The sequence below is a fragment of the Aptenodytes forsteri genome, unplaced genomic scaffold (genome assembly GCF_000699145.1).
Source record: "Aptenodytes forsteri isolate BGI_AS27 unplaced genomic scaffold, ASM69914v1 Scaffold188, whole genome shotgun sequence".
NCBI classification, from domain to species: domain Eukaryota; kingdom Metazoa; phylum Chordata; class Aves; order Sphenisciformes; family Spheniscidae; genus Aptenodytes; species Aptenodytes forsteri.
Window position 1 is genome coordinate 1,149,833 of NW_008794371.1, and position 21,678 is coordinate 1,171,510.

Here is a 21,678-nt window from a genome sequence, read left to right on the forward strand (position 1 = left end):
ATGGAATGGAATGGAATGGAATGGAATGGAATAGAATAGAATAGAATAGAATAGAATAGAATAGAATAGAATAGAATAGAATAGAATAGAATAGAATAGAATAGAATAGAATAGAATAGAATAGAATAGAATAGAATAGAGTATTTCAGTTGGAAGGGACCACAACGATCAGCTAGTCCAACTGCCTGACCAAAAGTGAAAGCTTGTTATTAAGGGCATTGTCCAAATGCCTCTTAAACACTGACAGGCTTGGGGCACCGAACACCTCTCTAGGAAGCCTGTTCCAGTGTTTGAATGCACTGGTCTGGAATGCAAAGGGGCACAGCATCCCTTGCTCATGCATGCATGCAGGTAGGAGCAGCTGTGCCTTGTCCCAGCAAACCCCTCCTATGCAGTAAGGTCGCAGTACTGCGCTCTCCGGAGCCGTGCCAGCCCATGAGTAACCCGCTGGCCTGCAATAAACAGCCTGATATATCATCTGATTTCAGCCAGATGATTTCAACTCGCTGAGCATCTGGGAAATTTAGCCAGTACTTTCATCTCCGTTGCACAAATAGGGCCCCACGGCAAACAGCCCTGGCTGGGAAGACTTCGGGCAGTGCCCAGCAACAGTCTCACCTTCCAGATGCTGCTGCAATATTCAGCAAAAATAACTCATTTCCATCCCAGACTTGCTGATCTGGTGGCCAGATAACTCTCAGTGGAAATGAAGAACAAAATGGGTGATTTCACCACCTGCTTATCCTCCCTGTTTGGCGCGCTTCGGGGTGTGCAAAATGCCCACGCGTCCCAGCAAAACGGGGGAGCAGACACAACAGCTCTCGCTCCGACAGGCACAGGAGAAATCAAATTTCCCCTGAATATCAGCAACAAGCAAACAGGGTGGCAGCTTCTTTAACCGCCACGAACAGCGTGTTGAAGAATTATTTCTTAATCACAGCCCTCATAAATATTTGCTCCCCGGATTTGCAGTGCTTCACCTTTCCCTCCACAACAGGCGTTTAATTTGCTTGACATTTAGTCCCGTTTTCATCGTGCCAAAGGTCATTTCAGTGACTCTTTAAATTCAACAACAAACATCGCAGCATTTTCATTTCAAGCCTCTTGGCTCCCCCTGGGAAAGACAGGCCACCCTGCCAGCTAGAGCAGATTGATGTGCGCTGACATATCAAGGGACGACACCCCAGGCTCAGTCGGCATCAGAGCGCTTCCCCCCTCTGCAACGCATCTAAATGGCTTTTTTTTTCCCAGACTGGATCCTGTCTCAGGTCGGTCTTGACACAGATTTCCTTTGAGGACTGCACTTTTAACTGTTGAGGGCTCTCCAAAGCACACGAGCGAATAGAAATAGGTCTGTCCCGCTGGAGACAGAAGAAGCGGGCAGAAAACTCAAGGCAGAAGGGCAGGGATGTGTCGGGTGAATTACAGCCTGGAGCAAGCCTCCGCAGTTCTAAGTGAATGGCAGGACGCTGCAGAGCCTGGGAAAATCTCACCTCCGCACTGCACTAATGCTACTAAGCATCAGTGCAAAAGAATAACCATTCTGGAACACGTCAAGGTCTACCAAGTCCAGATCCTGTGTCTGGATGTTAGTTAATGTTTAGGTAAAGGATCTAGAGCTTTATTCAGTTACTCCTCCCTGGCAAACCCTCCCAGATTCCCGTGCTTTAGAGACTTCTTGAGCCAGAGGTTGAGCCTAAACTACGGTGTTTAATGGCCACTGATGAAGCTGTCCTTAATTCCTTTCTGAACTCTCTGTGCTTTTGGGCCCTTCAACATCATTTGACAGGGAGAGCCGGGTGAAAAAGCAATTCCTTCTGTTTGTTTCCAGCCTGTTACTTGCTGATGTTGAAGCTCTGCTGTAACGATCGCACACTCATTCGGCTGCTTAGCTGGGGGAAGCCGGGAGCCCGCTCAGTGCATCCTTGCTGCAACGTCAGGTTCGTCCCTCCCTGTTTGACGCACACACGCTGATTCAGGGATAAATGCACACCAGGGACAACCTAACGCCCTGGTATTTATACCCCACTAGCCTTAAAAGAGCATTATTTGAAGCAAAAGCTGCTTAGTGCTGTACATTATTGACTTTAAAATGACTTAGCTTGTTTTTATATTCCTCTCTCATGCAGCAGACATATATCTTTCTCCAACTGGATGAAATCCTTCCCCTCTTCCCACCCGGCTTAGCCTGCGCTGCTGACCTGCGGTGGATGATTGCTGGCCCATTCATCCTCTCCCCTCCAACATCACGCGCCGTTCCCACAAGAAGGACAAAACGTTTCACTCAGGTTTTCGCATGGTCACAAAACGCCGGACCCGCCAGACGGGATGTCTTCACGTTAAACAGCATTTTTTGAGAAGGGATTCATCAGATTTTCTACATAGCAAGGGGGAGTGCTGCAATGCATGCCTGGCTGTAGATAGCTGCATCTCGGTGGGGTGTCCTCAAAGGGTCGTGATTTCCCAGGGATAAGCCAGCTCCTGACAGCCAGGCTGGCGCCGGTTGGGACGGGGCAGCTGCCCAGCACCGTGCGAGGCCAGGGCGCAGCCACTACCGCTCACCAGCATCTCCCTCGTTTTTGGGAAGGGGCTTAGCTGTATTTAACCCCAGGCTTAACCTGCCCACCCCACCCGCTCAAATCCATCTGTCGGGGTGCCAGCATGGAGCAAAAAATTCTGGCCAGCTACCTCGGAGCATGCAAAGAAACAGCCCCAAAAGGTTGCTCTGGATCAGCTATCTTGGAAAATGGACGCTCCACAAACAAGGCAGCCCCTGACCAGGCAGTTTTGAAGCCACGTAGACCAGCAGAGAGCAAAAATACGGAAGGCACTGTACTTCCAGTCATGCATGTGCCAAAGGGAATAAATTCAAGAGGCCGGAGCCCAGAAGAAGCATCATGTGGAGGAGCACTGAGAACAGAACAACTGACAGGTCAAATCATGGTTGTTTCAATCTCAGCTATAAAAGAGATATAAAGTCATCTCTTGAGTAACTTTAAAAAGGCCAAAGAGTCCCAGGCTGGCAGATGTAGAAAATGCCCCATGGCCGTGAAGGAGACAGAGGTGAGAAGGATAGAGGTGATGAAAAGTGCACTCCTGTGACACACGCTGTAAAATCACCCACATCCAAATATCTCCCAACTCCTTATTGTCTCCTGGTTCCTCGAAAGGTTTCTTTTTTTTCCCTTTTTGTTTCGCCGGGGTGTATGCCTTGAACCACAGCAAACCTGCTCGTTCACCGTACTGTGCGTGGCTAAGAGCCATATCAAACAGCCGATCACAGCGCTGCTGGAAGACAGCCCCCTCCCATGTGGTCCTCTTCAGGGCTCCAACAGTTTCCAAACATTTCTGCCAAAGTATAGAAAATACTCTGGTTTTATGTATGTTGGCTGAGTGCTGCGTGTACCGGACCAAACCTAGGGTCAGCATCTCCCGAAGGAGCTGCTGGAGGCGATACCTGTGTACCAGGCATCCTCAGCACTGCACCATGCTGGTGTTGCCCACGGGCGTACTTGGGATTTGCTCCACAAGGGGCCGAGCCGTCTCCGTCTGTCTGATACAGGGGTTAACACCGCACCTCATCCCGCTATTGCTCTCATTACTGGGGCAATTCATTAATAAGGCTGAGCAAGGTGCTTTATCCGTCTGAGACCAATGCCTTAGAAGAAAGGCCAAGCAAAAAGACAAAATGAGATAAGCAGGATGCTGAATGCACCACGGGTAGGACGATGCTCGTGGTGGGTGGCACCGCTGACTGCAGCCACTTGGCAGCCCCGCAGCAGTGCCGGGGCAGACCCGTCACGGCCTCGAGCTGCAAAATCACTCGGCACATCTCTGACAGCAGCCAAGGGAGATGTTTTTTTTTGTCTCGGTCATCCTCCCCTTGTTTTCCACCCTCTCTCCCAAAATCTTAGCTCCCTTCTGACTTCTTCTGTGTCACTCCAGGTCTTCCCATCACATTAAGTCATCCTTCTATTACGGGAGGATTACTCAGTCCCCATGGTTAACCCTCACCGTTCCCAGTGCTCACGCAGGGACACCCCTTCGCATCAAGCGGGTCTGCAGGACCTGCTGCTCGGGGACTCCCTCCTGCACGGCCAACGGCTGGCACAGTGACGAGGGACAACCAGACATCAGACTTTTTTGGTGGTCATTTAATATTTCCAGAGGAAAGTCTGGTCTGCCTCGGCCAGGCTGGGATTTGATAGCAATATGCAGAGATTAAAATAGTAATTTCCAACCCTCTTGGTATAGACAATCACAAAAGTAGGGTACAATAGGCTTGGAGATGGCCTCTCTTGTCCTCTTAGGGCAATTAAGAGAAAAAACTTATTAAATAACCACAATATTTCTAACGTTGCAGGATATACCCAGGGAAAAGCTCCGCTCCGCCCCAGTAGAGCTCTTATTAACAACTGCCACGCACAGGCAGACAGCAGTTGGTATTTAGTGCCTACCCTGGGAAATGAATTGCTTTCCGCCTGCATCCAGACTGCAATCATCTCAGAGACAAACAGAGCTCTGTGCTACAGCCGCAGCCAACGCATGGACAGCTGGAGGTGCCTGGGAGCTTTGCAACGACACGCCTGGGCGAGGACAAGGGCAAACACCGGCAGCTTCCTGCTGCGGAGGGTCACAGCCGGTCCCACCCTAGGGGGTGATGCATCTTTATGAACCATCACCAAATCACAGCCACCACAGCAGGTATTTAACTCCTGAGACCGATGCCAGCCCAAGGATTTATAGACTCAGTGACCACCCAGGTGCCACAAGGCTGCAGACCTCAGTCATTGTGATATGACCCAGCAAAGGTCAGAAGATCCACCATGGCCAGGAGCACCTCTGTCCCTCACCCACATCCTCCTGTGAGATGCCGGACCCTACCTGTAAGCCAAGGGCCGAGCATCCCACTGATGAAGCCTGACAGCCTGAGTTCCCAACCCCAGGCAGCCTGAAGAACCACCAAGAACCAGAGTTTTGCTTTTCTCCATCCCAAACGCATGCACGAAGTCTCAGGCCATGCAGGGAAGAGCAGAGAGGTTTGGAAATTGCCTGCTTTCTACTGCAAAGGCCAAGTGGTTTGCAACACACCCCAAAATCACAGCACCAAGCAATATTATCCCAGTCTGGTTTTCGTAGCATTTGCTCCATGCGCCGGAAAGCACTTTGCTGCTCTGTCCCTTTTGATCTCTGGGACAGCTATGTAACATAGGGCAAAATAAGGTCCCATTGACACAGACAGAAGAGATCGCCCACGCACGGGTCCCAAAGGTCTCCAGCTCGCAAATTCTCTGCTCTCCTGCAGCAGCTACCAGCACGCCTGCTGTGCACGCACACACATACACATAGACGGGATTTTAATGAAGAGGAGCGACCGCACAATTCTTGCTCCAGCCTCCTCCCACTGACAGCGGATTTGTCTTGGATGCTCTGAAGAGACCGTTTGTTGCAGGAGCTATAACTTCTCCTATTGCTCACCCACAAGCTCCCGGCAGCAGCAGAGGATTTACATCTCTCTTTGTTTTCGAAAGGAAGGGGACATTATTCATGCACCGGGCTTCCCCCCCGTGAAAACTCCCTTTTTTTTGCTTCACAAGGGCTTCGTAGAGAAATGTAAGCAGGCACTGCAAGCAAGTAGGAAAAATCAGCATTCCTCCAGGACAGAAATGTTTTGTGCCCCTGATGAAATTAGGAGTGGGATGCTAAAAGATCATTCCTACCAACAAAGTAAGGCTGCTTAACCCCCATAAGTTCATCACTAAATCAAAACACCCCTCTCTCCTGCTTTAACAGGTCTCCGTACCTGGCTGCCAAGCGCAATGGAGAACATCCAACCCACAGGTAACCATGGGTTAAAAACTGCCGCAGCCTGATGGAGCCTCCTGACTTCCAAAAGCTGTCCCAAACTATTCGTTCGCCCTTTCAGCTGGGTATTTTCAAGGTGGTTTCTAACAATTTCACATCAGGGGGTCTTAAGAGAGCAAAGGGGAGTTCAGGCTGACTCCCAGGTGTAAAGGAGGACCCCGAAGCCTTCTTCCTCGGTGAAATGCATTTTATTGGCGTGTTTCCACACCTCCTTTAATACCATGGAAAACAAAGCAATACCACGGAAAACCAAGCAAGCAGCGGTGCTGCGGTTGGAGGATGGGCAGCCCTCAGCGTTCGGGTGCTACAGTCAAACAGGAGCTGGGAGCTCTGCCTCCCACAGAGGTGAAATACCTCCGAATTATTGCTATGCTGACCCTGAAAAGAAGGCAGAAGAGCACATTTTCAGCTGCCTCCAGCAGCAAGGGACCGTGCCAGAGCCTTGTGGGGCTCTGCTCAAACCCCATCAGCGTGCCGTCTCGGGCATGCCTGCCAAACTTTTCCCATTCCCGCTCCTGTCGGATATTTTGGCAGGTTTCCACGGCGTCATGCTTGATGCTCTGGTAATGCCTTTTGCAAAGCACTGGGCAAAATCCCAGGGAAGTGGAATCCCGCATCCCACCACGGCAGAATGTAAAGGCAATGGGAGATGCTGGCAAGTGAGGAACGAGGGGGTCTGGGAGAGGTGTTTGCGCTTCCCCTTTCAGGGTTAAAAAGCAACTCGTTGCTTTTATAACTGACTAGGGTCTTGCTCGGGAAAAAGCAACTCGTCACACTCTTCCACTCTGAAGAAAAGGAGGTTTAGCTTTCCATGCAGACAGGGAGCAAAGGGGCCTCGTCCCAGGCACACAGCACCCTTCTGCAGGGAAAACCTATCAGGGGAAAACCTATTCTCTGCATTTCCCCTTGTGAAGCCGATTCCTGCCTCCATAAAGCAGCAGACACGGCTCCATCCTCCTCTCCGGGACAGCTGCTTTGGCAGTACCTATTTTCCCAGCCCAACAGATCCAGCCTGTGGATGCGTAAACCCAAGCTCAAACACCAAATGTCCCTAATCCCAAATGCACCATGGGCCTGACGTGGGCTGGGGACAAGGCAGGAGCCGGAGGCAGGGCTGGAGCAGGATGAATCAAGCAGGATTTTTGCCCTCGGCGGCACTATTTTACACCACGCTGATGGAGCTGGCGTACGATGGATATGGCACACTGTGGCTGCCGGACCAAACCCTGCAGATACCAGGCGCTGGAGGTATCAGCCCTTTAAACCAACTCCAGGAGGGTTTAGCTTCCACCCTGGGCTACCAAATATCCTCCGTGACTGGTTGCTTCGTCAGCAGCTGCTGCAAAACAATGTCTCGCAGGGCTAAACTCGCGCTTGGTTCCTACCCAGGCGCTGCCGGTGCTGGAGGTATGCAGAAAGCGAGAGGAAACAGTCGCTGCATTTTCAGCCCTGCTTAGGCTGGGAAAATCAAAGAAAACAAACACGAGATTCTGTCTGTCCTTATCATGCATAGCCGTGTAATTTGCACATATTACATGGAGAAGTACCTATTATGCAGGGGCTTTTACAACCCCCAGTGCAGTTCCCATTGAGGCAGGGCCACAGGCAGTAATTTCTGCGCAGAAATGTATGGCAAGAGAGAAAAAAATACCTGTTTTGCTGCTTTCACCCTATTCATGCCAACCCTCGCAGAGAGACAGAAAATGACAGCTACTGTCGGACACTTTTGTGATTAAATATATCCTCCATCTCAGAGAATGACAACCCATTCGAGACAACTTTCCTGACCTGTCCTGAGAGAAAAATTATGGCTTTCGAGCCGCAAAACTGTTTGAGCCAGAGAAAAATCAACGCTGCCCAAGTGTTGAGCCACAAGCCAAAATGTGTGAGGCTCCCAGACCCCCTTCGTTGGAGGAATTAGGGGCTCACCCTTCGCACTGGCAATGACGTATCGAGGTTATGCACGAGCAGAGCATCCCCACGAGTGCTTGCTTCAGTCCCGTAGGCGTGTTAAGAAAACAACAAAATAGAAAATTAGGCTTAAACTTTAGGAGAGTGAAAAAAATAAGAGCCTAATATTTGGGTCCTAAATCCATATGCAGGCTCCTGAGAAGAGACCTGACTTTTCCAAATGCAAAGACCTCAGTGGTTCCTGGCGCGCTCATGCCTCCTCTTCAAACACTGCAGCTCCACTTTCTCTTCACTGACCTCGTCCCTTGCTACCACAGTTAAGAACGCAATGGCTATTGTGGTAAAACACAATAAATTAGTATAAACAGGAATGCTCCTCGAGTGACTTAGGAGCAATGTCATTTTTCTGCAGACTGACATGTTAGAGTAACGCATAACGAAGCAGGAATGTGGTTTAGCACTGACTAGCGCTGCTTGTCAAGCGGAGATGAAAGAATACTCTGTTTAAACTGGAATTTAACTGAACAATATCTAGTGCAACAAAGCAATAAAGGGGCTTTTGGATGGGAATGAAGGAGAGATACAGCTCAGAAAGCCTGTAAATGAGGTGGCTGCTGCTAAGGGACAGGGGAAATGCAGTGGGGAAAACGATAGCAGCAGAGATGCAAGAAACTGCAAGAAGAAAAGTGAACAATGAGGCATCCCGTTGAACGATGTGACATCCCACTGCAGCGAGCCAGCGACAGGTCTAGCTCCGACCTGCTTTGGAGCCCCAGGTTGGGCAGCACAGAGCAACCGTGCCCACCTCTTGCATTGGGAGGATGGATGGTGTTAACAGGGAGGTAACGACATCTCCATTTCACCAAGAAATTCAGCTGGATCAAGGTATGTATCTGCTCCGCAGTCCATAACCGAAAGCTCCCTACCCTAGCTGGATACCTACAGAAGTTGTGTTTCCATTATCACTATCGGATTTGGCCCATAGGGTTCGAGTGATCTGTGTTCACAAGCTAAATATGAAAAATCCTGTGAAGCTATGCCCTGCATGCACAGTGTTCACATGCAGTAGGCAACGTGTGGGCAGAGCTGGTTTCCACGCCAGCATGTATGTCTCAAAGAAGGGCAACTCTTGGATTTAGGAAAAAAAATACAAATAAATTATATTTCTAGTGTTACCAGAGCCAGCAAAGAATGTTGCCCTTGTTTAAGACCTTGTTTAGACCAACTATGGGCACGATTCATCCTTTATATACATAAATATTTGGGAAATAATTAAGATTCTCCATCAGCCATAGGAATGAGCTCACGCAGGGCTGTGGGAAAGCTGGCCAGCTGCTCCGCAGCGCTCCCTGAAAAGAGAAACAGCAAACGGCCCCTTTTCCTGCGAATCCTCATCGGGTGCATTCCTGGTGCAGCCGTGGAGCAGATCTCATACCAGGGCTGACATTCCCCTCACCCCTGTGCTGTGCTAAACACTCCCAGCTGCCACCCACATCTGCATCGCGTCCGAACCCGGCATCCAGGCTGGCCCTGTCACCAGCAAAAAGGACAAGCGGCAAAGAAAAGAGAGTTGGCTGGAGCTAAGTAAAGCCACCTGAAAAACCCATGTGAATTCAGAAAAAAAAAAATCAGATCCTTACTTTTCACACATCCCAGCACTGGGGGGAGGATTTGCATGAGTGAGTGCCGGGAGCTCTGAAACATAAAATGGTTTCAGAAAGTGAAGAAAGCACCACGTTGGCTCACCCTGGTGTGGAGCCCCCCCCGTAAGCTCTGTACCAGGCTCAGGGCAGGCACGGGCTTCTTTTTGGGGTGTTTCTCCACCTATTGCAGAGCAACAACAGAGTGCAATGAAAGGGAGTGTTAAAAAATTCATGTATTTAAGTCCAGACCGACCCCATTTAATTCCAGCACTCAGACTGAGCTGCTCCACCTGAAATTCTTCCATGCTTCACATTCCGGTGGCATCAGCCGGAACTGTGCACAAAAAAAGGTTTTACCTGATGTAAAACGGGGCTAGATTTGGAGTTACAATATGAATAATCTATATTCCTTCAGACGCTGCCCACGGCTCAGCCCAGCGGGGCAGGCACCACCGCTCCCTCCCCTCCCTGGTGCATCCCTGGCTCCTCGCTATCGCTTCTGTGCACAGAGGCAACGCGGGAAGCAAATAAAGGTAACAAACACACTGGCCACAACTCTCCAGGGATGGGAAAGACACAGCAAAGCCACAGAGGCCATGTCCCCTGGGAGACACCTCCTCCCTCCCCACGAAGCGCACAAGCCTGTGCTCCAAAGCAATTATGGACGCGCGGAATTTTGATTATCAGTTTTGTCTTTGTGATGCTGAAGGCAAGCGCTTGGCAGCAGGAGGAGCGGGGAGATTCCAGGATCTAATTCAATACTCGCTAGTTAAACACTGGACTGTAATCATGTCCCTAGGCAGAGCCAGAGACATACAAATTACTATAGCAGGCTGTTTTCATCCTCCTGCTATTCGCTACCCTATCAGGCAGAATGCTGATTTTCATCCTGGATGTTTAATATAAATATATGTGATTCAGAGGGAGGCACGGAGAGGGAGACAGCAAGTGAGGGACAGGCAGATTTATAATACGCAAAAAAAAAAAAAGCCATTTGGCAGAGGTTTGGGTGCTCCGGTGCCAGGCGGCACGGCAGAGCGGGCAGCCAACGCTGAGAGCTTCTCCCTCGATTTGGCTCTTTCCGTGCACACACCGAATGCGATGCCTGGGGTGAGATGGAAACGGAAAGCGCTAGCCTCCCCCTCTGCCTACGCCGCAGGCTGCCTGGCCATAGCACGACCGACCGAAAAAAATCAGCTCCAGTTCTCTCTATCATCCGTCCCCATCCTCCTCCTCCGGCTGCTCTGCTTCCGATTATCACCTGTAACGAATACAGCAGTTGCAGAATAAAGAAAAGCAATTTTCCCTTGTAATTATTTCGCCACATTTCTGGTGAGACCAATTACAGCTATTGGCTTTGCTCAGCGTTCGGTCGAGCTGCGCCCATCTGCAGGGCTCTCACTCACCGCGCCGGCGAGACCTCGGCAGAGGTACCAGGGGGTCCCAGGACAGGCTGGTCCAGGAGGGACTGATCCACCCCACTGCTTGTGGCTACGTCCCCCAACGCCTGCTGGAAATGCCAGCGGGCGTTTAGTGAAGAAGGGATGCTATCCCACTAAAAATTTGACTGTGGGCATCTGAGGAGGTGGCAATACAATGACATCCAGAGGCCACCACCCCTTCACTAGCCCTGAACAAGAAGAGAGCAACATCCCACTAGTGCCTGAGACGCCCTTGATCCCACAACTAGGGAAACCTTTTAATAAAAGAGAGGGATCAGCATTGCACTAATGCAGCCGATGCGATTGCATATCAGCCTCTGTTTCCCACAAATGTGCTCCCAATAATTAGGGATAATTAAACTCCAATTCCTTCCCAAACCCTTCCAACATGTCTAACCCAGCTGCAGGGGACAAGGGACTGCGAGCATCAGAAGATGGGCGCAGCCGTGAGCCCGGAGAAATGATGCCTCTTAATGAAGCCACGGCACAGATTACAATGCTTGTGTTTCTGCTTGTTACGAGTCAGTGCTAACGAGTGTGTCTCCAGCAGACAGGACCCAGGAGCACAATGCATCGCAAAGATACAGATTTCTAATTAACAAAGTATTTTTTAGTAACTCCACAGCTCCGGACCGGGAGTTCTGCACGACAGGCTCCCCCAGCCCCTGCTGTTGTGCTGCAATCCCTAATTATCAACAGGAAATGAAGGACAGAGCCAAAACACTCATTACAAGGTCAAGAATCACTGTGCAGAAGATGAGAGACCAGGTTTCCACGTCCAAAGCACGTGGTTACGTGCTTCTTGCGGCTGGATCCTCCAGGCAGGTTGCAACACAGGACAGGGGATGACTCCAAATTGTCCCTTTCTGACCCCAAAGTTGTCTTGCAGGAGAGTCAGAAGACTTCCTCTCCAACAAGAAAGAAAGAAAATTAAAAGAAAGAGCAAAGAAAGAATCATAGAATCATAGAATGGTTTGGGTTGGAAGGGACCTCTAAAGGTCATCTAGTCCAACTCCCCTGCCGTGGGCAGGGACATCTTCAACTAGATCAGGTTGCTCAGAGCCCCGTCCAACCTGATCTTGAATGTTTCCAGGGATGGGGCATCCACCACCTCTCTGGGCATGTAAAAAATGCAATGCAAAAAACGCAAATTTTTTACAATTTTTACAATCCAGTTCTCTGTTTCATCCGTCCTCACCCTCCTCCTCCGGCTGCTCTGCTTCCGATTATCACCTGTAATGAATACAGCAGTTGCAGAATAAAGAAAAGCAATTTTCCCTTGTAATTATTTCGCCACATTTCTGGTGAGACCAATTACAGCTATTGGCTTTGCTCAGCGTTCGGTCGAGCAATTGTAAAAAATTTCTTCCTTATCTCTAGTCTAAATCTACCCTGTTTTAGTTTAAAACCATTCCCCCTTGTCCTATCGCTACAGGCCCTGCTAAAAAGTTTGTTCCCATCTTTCTTATAAGCCCCCTTTAAGTACTGACAGGCTGCAATAAGGTCTCCCTGGAGCCTTCTCTTCTCCAGGCTGAACAACCCCAACTCCCTCAGCCTGTCATCATAGCAGAGGTGTTCCATCCCCCTGACCATTCTTGTGGCCCTCCTCTGGACCCGCTCCAACAGGTCCGTGTCTTTCCTGTACGGAGGGCCCCAGAGCTGGACGCAGGGCTCCAGGTGGGGTCTCAGACCCCACACGAAGAGTGAGGAAAAAGGAGAAGAAATGGCTTAAGAAAGCATCACTCACATGGTGCAGCCTGCGGACGTCACAAGGTCGGTACTGCAGGGAGAAGGAGAGGAGGGAAAGGAAAAACCATCATCTCTTCTGCAGCAGCCCCTGTCTTGTTTTCCCCAGCCTGGGCTGGGAGCGGCAGGAGGAGCAGCCTCAGGGCTCATCCCGGCGAGCTCATCCCAGCAGGCGACACATTTTCCTCTGCAGACCTCTAAGGAAGGCGATTTCTCACGCCTCGTTGTTCCCTCAAAGCGTCCGGGCTCACATGTGGCTCTGAGGAGGATGCCCTGGTTTTAGGGCTCTGAAGCCCCCAGAGCAAGCACCCCTTCCTACCTATAACCTCCCGTTGGGGGCTGCTGCCGTAGAGAGGAGCCACCGTATGCTGCGCTGCGGGCAGCGCCGTGGGCTTTCCTGGGACCTTACCAACCTCGTTGCAAAGCAAGAGTAATTCCAGGGAGGCTGAGGGATTTTGGAGTCTATAAAAAGGAGGTAAGAGGGGACTTGAGCCCCAAACATGACTGATATCACCAGGACAGGCAGGATAAAACAGGCTTTGAACAATAAACCCCCCTGCTGTGAGCAAGGCTACATCTGTGCTGCCCAAGCTTTCAGCTTTCATTTTCATCCCCCCAAAGAAGAGGCTTGGCAGAGGGGCGAAGGCTTGCAAGGCACCCACGAACCGGCTTTCAGGGCCACCCGGGGACCGCAGGGTGGACCACGGGGCTGCGCGGGCATCCACAGCCTGCGGGAGCTGCAGCCTTTGACGTTCATCCCGCCGTCAGCACAGGCAGGCTCGTGGGCTGATCGCTGCACTTTTTGTGAATGATTTATACGCTGTTAAATCGCTATTGCAACACAACAGCATGCGTACCGCAATGCTTTTTCCAATGCTTTTCCCTTAATAACCCACAACTGAAAATATTGCCAGAGCCCCCTGTGCTCTGTCCGTACTATAACCAAAGGCTTGTTGTCACAGTTGTGAATTTAAGCCAGTTTCCCCCCAAAAACAAGGACAGATGTCCTTGTCTTTCCTTTTAGAAAGACAGCTCCTAACACCTGATCTCTGCCCCAGACCGGCCGCTGGCTGCGTGGTGCAGGGGGCCACTGAGGAGTATCTCTGAGCATCAAGGAGAGATATCAAGTGAGCCCTGGGCTCGTAAGAGGAGCAGTTGATTCACAGACTGATGGGATCCACACCACAAGTCCCAGACGTCCCAGACACCGGGTTGCACTGCTTCTGTGCCTGTGCAAGTGGGGATTTTACAAGGGTAGCCTCTAATAAATCAAAATAAAACATATCCTAATTACAAGGGTTGTCCATAGCTACTTACCAAACACCTCCACGGGGCACAGTCAGTCCCCCCAAAAACCAGCACACAAGGAGGGAGAGGAACAGGAGGAATGGGAACTTTGAAGAAAGCCCAGGAATCGCTTGATTTATTGGCTCTGTTTAGTTTCTAAACAAAAAGCAACCAGCAAAGCAAAGGAACAGGACAAGATGCGGCGTGATAAAGCCAGCTACAGAAAGAGCTGGGAAAGTATTCCCACAGGCCTCATTTTTATTTCTGATAAAATGGGCCTGTACTCTCCTACTCCACCAGCGGGGACCAAAGTCCCTCTGCTATCACCGCACCAAGCTGAAGTTCTTTTCCTTGCAAAGAGACAGATGCAAAAAAAAGCTCTGTAGCTCCCTGGTCATTAGAGCCAGCTACTAATTACACCCTAGAGCAGAGCACTGATGGGTTGTGGATGGCCAACAGACACACAAAAAAGTGTGTAAACTTAGTATTTGAAAGTTCCTGCAACATCTGACAGCAGGGCTGGGTCAAGCCAGTGCCGACACCTGGGAACAAGACCCCATTACTCCCTTGGAGGCATCGCAGGGCACTTGCAAACCCCAACCCAGAGCAGGGGGCTCTGGGCAAACACCCGTTGGTCTTCGGCTGTGGAAGGAACTACCCACCAACTAACACACACACGAGATCAGGAGCATCCCTAACAGGGTAACTGCTGGCGCACAAATAAAGCAGTGGCTGTTCAAGCACAGGGAAGACAGATGATCTCTCTATTCTCTATATATTCTCTATATTAAGGCATTTAGACCTTAGCAAAAGGTTGGCTTCAACTTCTAGCAAAGGGTTGGCTTCAGCTAGCCAGCAGCCAGCACCACGAGTTGGCAGCCCCGGGGTCGCTGCCCTGTGGTCAGGGCTTGTTTACGGCCAAAACCGCACCCCCGCTATTAAAACCGTGAAAAACCTCAGCTATTTCCCAGCTCTTCCAAGGAAAGGGAAGCGTTACGGCAGACTTGTAAGATAAAGCCTCGCAGATCTCTGGCACACGGACATGCTCGCACAACCGCTCCAAGCTGATAATTAAGGACAGGGATTGGTAATTAAAGACAGAGTGGCACAAAGCACTGCTTTAAATTTTTTCATTTTCAAGAATTTCTTGTCTTTTGGGCTCTAAAGAGCTCCCTACTGCCACATCAGCGTAACTTTAACAATGCTCTGGCGGGATGACAAGGTGTGTGCTATCCTAATCTAATTAGGAAAAAAAACCCACGGGGGTAACTGAGCTCCTGGGTCATTACCCGGCTCCGTGTGCTGAGCCCAGGCCGCGGGGTACAGCCCTGGGTCATTACCCGGCTCCGTGTGCTGAGCCCAGCCCGCGGGGTACAGCCCTGGGTCATTACCCGGCTCCGTGTGCTGAGCCCAGCCCGGGGGGTACAGCCTCGCAGCATGCAGCCCCAACATACTCCCTCCATTTCTGCCGCTTTATGGGAAAGAGGAAATTTTAGTCATCAATACACCTTAAAAACGCTCAACACACAAAAGTACGTCGCAGCACGCAGCCCCAACATACTCCCTCCATTTCTGCCGCTTTATGGGAAAGAGGAAATTTTAGTCATCAATACACCTTAAAAACGCTCAACACACAAAAGTACGGTTACCGCTGCTAGTGGAACGGAGGCGTTTCTCCACATTTGGGTCTCTAAGGATGACAGGGTGCAAGGGATGCCAAGCCAGATGTCTGGGAGACATGGTCCTAATCCTATTTGGCCACACAGTCCTTTATTCCCTCGTGTCTGTTTTCCTCTTGTGTCCATTTTCCTTCCCTCTTCTTTTCTATTCTGACTAAGTTTTTTCACAGGATTAGTCTCTGCTATGGCTACAAATAGCATCTACTACAACAGGAACCAAAACTCTCCTGGGACCACGAGCAAGCACCTGGATACAAATCCTGACTCTGCCAGATTGCAGCTTCTTTTGTATTTCTCACTTCCTTAAACAAAAACAATAAATTAAATATGTAATGCATAACACCGCGGAAAACAAGGAGCCCTTTTTGTTCCCATCAGCCTCATCCACAGGTTTTTCAGCTCCATGGATCCAGGACGTTGGCAGCTGGGACGCTTTGCTGAGGACCCGGGCGAGGAGGAGATGAGGGTCATTTACTCCCTATTTTTAATTGAACAGTTCCCTTCGTGTAAACACGCTGCAAGCCATGGCGTACGTGGTGACATGTGTCAGCACATTAATTACCAGCTAATTAGGATGTCTTAGAACAGTTTGTCTCCTGCTCTCCAATGCCCAGCATGGGGATGTTTGAAGGATGGATGGCTCCAGATTTCCAGCCCGTTCCGCCTCCCTGGGCACTACCGTGCTGCTCTCCTCTGCAACCGGGATGCAACAGGGAAAGGAAAATGGAAAAGGAGGAAAACACCTCTGGGTGAGCATGATGCAACCTGGTAACGCAGCCATGCATGGGGGAAACACCGGTGAGACTGGAGACAACTGCGGATTTTGAAGGCTGTGGCAAGCTCAGAAGGTTTTGACCTCCCGGCTCCCTCGCAGCCCTGACTAACCGTTTTAAGCACTTTCCTTCATCGTGGTGGATTTGTTCCTCCCATTGCTGCAGGTGTGCAACAGGCAGCTCCCACCAGCGCCCACATTTGCACACTGTGGCCAAAAGCATCGTGGAAAAACCCCCTTCCCACTCTCCCGAGCCTGCGGGTGGTCCCAAGGACTCAAGGACCAGGGAGGGGACAGAGACGCGCGGGGGTGACGGTGGCTTTCGAAAGCCGACTCACCAGGACTGCGGTTTCCTCTTCATGATGCCCTGGCGTCTCCACTGCGAGTGGGGGCTGAGGTGGTAGGTGAGCTGCCGGCAAAGCTTCTCCATGGCCCCGAGGGAGTCCCCCTCCTGCGAAGACAAGGGAGGGACCAGGTAAGGTGTCTGCAGCATTACCGTGATGCCCGTGGGATGCTCCCAATCCCAGAGCGGCTCCCTGCTAGGAGCTGGCAAGTCATAAGGGACCACGCTAAAACTTGTATAGGAAGGGAGAAGAAAAAAAAAAAAGCCCACTGATTGCTAAGATGCTGCAAGGATGGGGGTGTTTCACCAAGGGCCACCCCGTCCTGCACACCCGCGGACACTGCTGCTGGAGAGCGAACGCAGGGGGGCACGAGCTCTGCCCGGTTAAGGATGACGAGGTCCCTTCTTGGCTGCTGTGATGGGGTTCAGGGGATCCGCACGGCACGGCCGTCTCTCTGCAATTCATTCAGCAGCAGCACTGTTATCATTTGACACTACATAATAGCTTTCAGCACTAAAGTTTTACGGAGATTGATTAAATAAACCAAACAACCCATCCATTACCGTTAAAACTGCTTTACAAAAGAGCAAATGCTAAGAGGCTTTGTGAGCTGATGGAGATCTCGGGAACAGCGCTCATCTGAAACTCTCAGAATATATATTTGTTAGGAAAAAAAAAGCTTCAAGGAAAACAGGGACTTTGGTGGAGTCTTCTCAATTCTGATTAAAATTTCCACCCAAAAGGATAGTGGCTTGGAAAACTTTAACTCTGAAAATTTCTAAGAATTTTGTTCTAGAAATTTTGGTTCCTAAAAATGAAACAAAATACAAATACCAGTTTCTGGACCGTTCAATCATGTTTCATTTCAAGATCTTTATATACTAACGCACGATGTGACATCCAATAATGTAAACTACCCATCTTGCCCTGCCTGGCTTGCTCTCTGAAAGGTCACAAGCAGAGATTAACCTGACCTAAAGAACAATAATGATAAAAAAAATCAAGATGTGACAATTTGTGGCATCTGCCTGGTTTTATGAAATTGCTGCATCATGAAACATCTTAGAGAAGACACAGAAACCGAATAGGAAGCCCTAAAATAAGCAGTCAGCCTGGGCTTGACTCGCTGCTGCTCTTCATTCACGCTGAGTGCTCAGGATTTTGCTGTGTGCTGGGATGAGCTGGGCAGGGATGCTGAGGAAGATGCTGCATCTTCTCTGCCTGGACACCCAGTTACTGCTGCCTTCACGTCCTCCCTTTGAGCCTGACTGCCCCGGCAGAGCTGCGAGCTGCATGTTTTGTGCAGCCTAATTTATGCAATGCATTCTCCCACCCCGTCTCCAAGTCAGCAGAGTGGGACCGGCCTTATAAAGACATTATAAATATTGAATTAACCAAGGAGCAATAGGGATTTTGACAAATCACCTCTGGGTGTGCAGGGAAACAATTACAGCAGGCTTTCTCAGGGTAAAAAAACCACAAAACCAGGACGGAAAAGGCATATCTGCAGATGGCTGGAGCAGAAATATCAGTGTAGGACTTGAGGCCTTTAGCTTTTCTGTTCAATCCACTAGGATACGAAGCCTTGACAGAAATCGGGGTAGTTTATTCCCAGACACGTCCAAGTGCCTACGTGGCGACTAACAATCAAAAGCTGATTTAATTCAGGGTGATGCTTGCCTAGCTCCAGCTGCGCAAACTGGCAGCAAAGAGATGGCACCAGCGCTCACCCCCTCCATCAGGCAAGCGGTGGCAAATGGCTTCGGCAGCTCAGGTAGAAACTCAGGATCCACAGGTACCAGCAGGGCACGGTGTATGGAAAACGCCGTGTCAGCATGAGCTGGAAATGGCGTGAGTCAGGAGCCATTTCACATCTGAGCTCCGCAAGCGTTTGACGGCTGTACCTCCCGTTTCCCAGTTTGCGGAGGAGAAAATATGGGTTTAAGAGCATATTTAAACCCATACTTTTCAACACTCCATTTATCACCACGCTTAACTTGAAATAAGGGTTTTAATCCCGCAAATTTCAATGGGACTTCAGCCTATGCTAAACCGCAGGCATGCCAAAATCTCCCCTCCCGCTGGCGACCCTGCGGCAAGAAATATCTAGTGCTCTAGGCTTGGGGATGGATGAACCCTAGGAGGCTCAGCCTGTCAAATTAACACAGAAAAAATAATGAAAGAGAAGGTTTTATTGCATGTTTTCCACTGGAAGGTCAGGAAACACATTGCAGCCATTCTTTAATTAAAGCCTCAAAACATTTTGGGAAGGCAACAGCATATGCTGCTCCCGCTAACTGCTCTCCATTTGCTCTCTGCCAGCAACACCTTCCTCGCTGTGTAACCGGCATCCCTAATGCGAGAAGAAAACACCATGAATTTTGACACCTACCCTATTTTTTTTACCTTTGCGTAATATCCACAGCAAGCTGCCTGGTGCCATCGGCTTTCATTTAATCTATTTTTTTCAGCTGTTACCCTTGCAAAGCATTGCAACAGCCCCTGAAATAACAGTGTCCACCCTCAGCACTGCGCGGTGGTTTCCATCTCCGAGCCCTCACTGCATTGTGTGGAAAAACTCTTGTTGAAAAGGAAACAACGTGCTAAAATGCTGTGGAGTAACTAGCCACCGTGTTGCAATTCAGTGCTGCAAATTGCCTCCAATATAATCCTGAAAGAGACAATTAAAATTGTCTCTAGTATTATCCTGACAACTAAACTGTCAGGGAAGTGAAACGATTCACAAGAGTAATGTGGCAAAAAAGCAGAGAAAGTAAAAGAAACAAGTTTTTGCCGGTACAAATGTGGCAGGACCATCTTCTCTCTCTGATAAGAGATTTTTTTCCCCAAGCAGCGTGCTCACGCCGGCCCTTGGTGTGCAGCTGCCAGACCTCCTGAGCGGTGTGTCCAGATGGCTGGTGGAAACTCAGACCTGAACTTCACATCAAGCCAATGTCTGAGAAATTCAGACCAAAGAAATCCCCCGAACAGAACGCAGAAAATCATCCATCACACTGATAGAGCACATTGAGGGCTCCAAGGAAAGATGCTAGAGCAGGGCAAAGAGTATTTTAATCCTTATCTCTCTACATCAGCAGCCACCACCAGCTCATCCTTCCCGTGGTTGTCCCCACTAGGCCACTCTTTCAGCCCTTTTTTCATCACAAGCAACCTCGACTCACGAGCCCTGCAGGTACTGAGTGACTTCTATTTTGGGGTTTTAAAACACAATTTAGAGAACAAGACTTCTGCACACAGCAACTCAGGCATCTCCTTCTGGTCTCGGTACCATGCGAGGATATAAGCCAGCTGCAAAAGTATGGTCTTTTCCACACTGGTCTGCAGCAGCCTGTAGATAAATGCCCCAGTTTAGCACTGGGATAAATAAACAGCCCATTTCAGAGCCTTCATGACACGCTATTTTGGGGTTGGGTTCCTTGCTTCTGCACATCTTATTCTCATCACTGCACTTCAACTGCCCATGGGTGAGACGCAAACCTCTCTGCTTCAGGAACCCACTTTTTTTAGGTACCTTCCTAAACCTCTTGCAATTCCTCCCGAGAGCTTTGCGGGAGGCTCCAGAGCAGCCCCAGGCCTGACCCCCGGCATACAAGAGCTGCCCTGGGTTGCACAAAACACGTGCGCAGAAGAAGGGATTTAGCTGACGTGGTGCCAAAGGCAGAGCTGGACACTCGTCTGACGGTCTAAACAAAGGCTTTTTCGCTGTTTATCATCCAAGTCTATCAGGAAATAATTGAAGCTGACGCACACCCTGGTGGGACTGAGCCCAAGAGCTTGTTTGAAAACTGAGTCAGCTTAAAAATTAGCCCAGCTCACTCATGTTGACTAAGTTTTAACCTCGCTGCCCGGCTTACGGGGAGAGCACCACATGTGGGGCTGCCAGCAGAGCCGGGGGTTAGTGCATTACACCAGCAGGAGCAATGATGCCGAGCACTATCCCCGTGGGCAGCTGTAGGCTTCCTGACACCATGCCAGCATTACGCCATGATGCCGACCCTCCCTCTGATGCAAGGTAACACTCCTGCTCTCCATCCAGCACGATCCTCTCTGCTCCGTACCACCAGCATCCCTGGGCATGATGCAAGAGATGACACAAACCCCATCGGGTGGGCGGATGCTGCTGCTGCCTCCCGTGCTGCTTCCATTGATTAACCACTTCCCTCAAAATCAAAAGCAGTGGCCAAAAGGTCTTTCTGCCCCACCTGCATCACATCGCTTACTGAACAACTCCTTCACTACAGCCGTAAGGTCAATACACGGCTGGATTTGTTTTGTAGTCAGAGGGCGCATGAGTGGCGAGGCAGATTTACCTCAATCTGCAGAAATTGAAACCCGCAGCGCTGGGTTTTGACAAACACTATGTGCCCTTTCCGTAGAAGGGACAATAATCAAGCACAAGACATATACATCGAGAGCTGCCATTTTCACCGTGCATATTGTCTTACCACCAGAACCAAATTGCAGCAGTAATCATTCCTGAAATAACACATAGGGATGAATCTCCAGCAAAGGCATCGCCAGTGATACCCTGGCTCCTTCTAGCATCAGGCATTCGCAGCGCACGTGCGTGGGAACGTGCATTTGTTACTCTGGTTTCCAACCTCTGGGAGGAAAACTGCAAAGCATCTTAGGTTTGGGGAGATGGGACAGACCACACAGAGAGTGCAGCTTTCCCAGCTGACGATGCTGCCAGGAAAAAGCCTGTTTCCTAGAGCTGGGATATGCCCTTTCTCTTAGCACCACACTCACAGGCCAGCCGACAAATGGTGGCAAGATGCTGGTGATGAGCTATCTGCCTGCAGATCCATCAGCTACACACCTGGAAACATCTGTGACTTTGCAAAAGCTCTCGGTGCCGTGATCTTGCGCACGCCTGTACAGCCCCTACGTCAGCAAGGAGAGAAACCTGTGCCATGCACACAGAAAAACTGCTTTGAGCGGCACCCGAATGGGGGGCAAAGCTTCTGT

At 50.1% G+C, this 21,678-nt stretch overlaps 1 protein-coding gene across 1 annotated transcript in view; it reads right to left on the bottom strand.

Annotated features, from left to right (window-relative positions):
* LRRC75A (leucine rich repeat containing 75A) overlaps positions 1 to 21,678 on the bottom strand; it is a 103,306-nt gene that overhangs the window by 23,181 nt on the left and 58,447 nt on the right. The window contains exon 3 of the mRNA XM_009287192.2: positions 16,684 to 16,796. Within this exon, the coding sequence (XP_009285467.1) occupies positions 16,684 to 16,796 (113 nt within the window). The remainder of the gene's footprint in view (positions 1 to 16,683; positions 16,797 to 21,678) is intronic.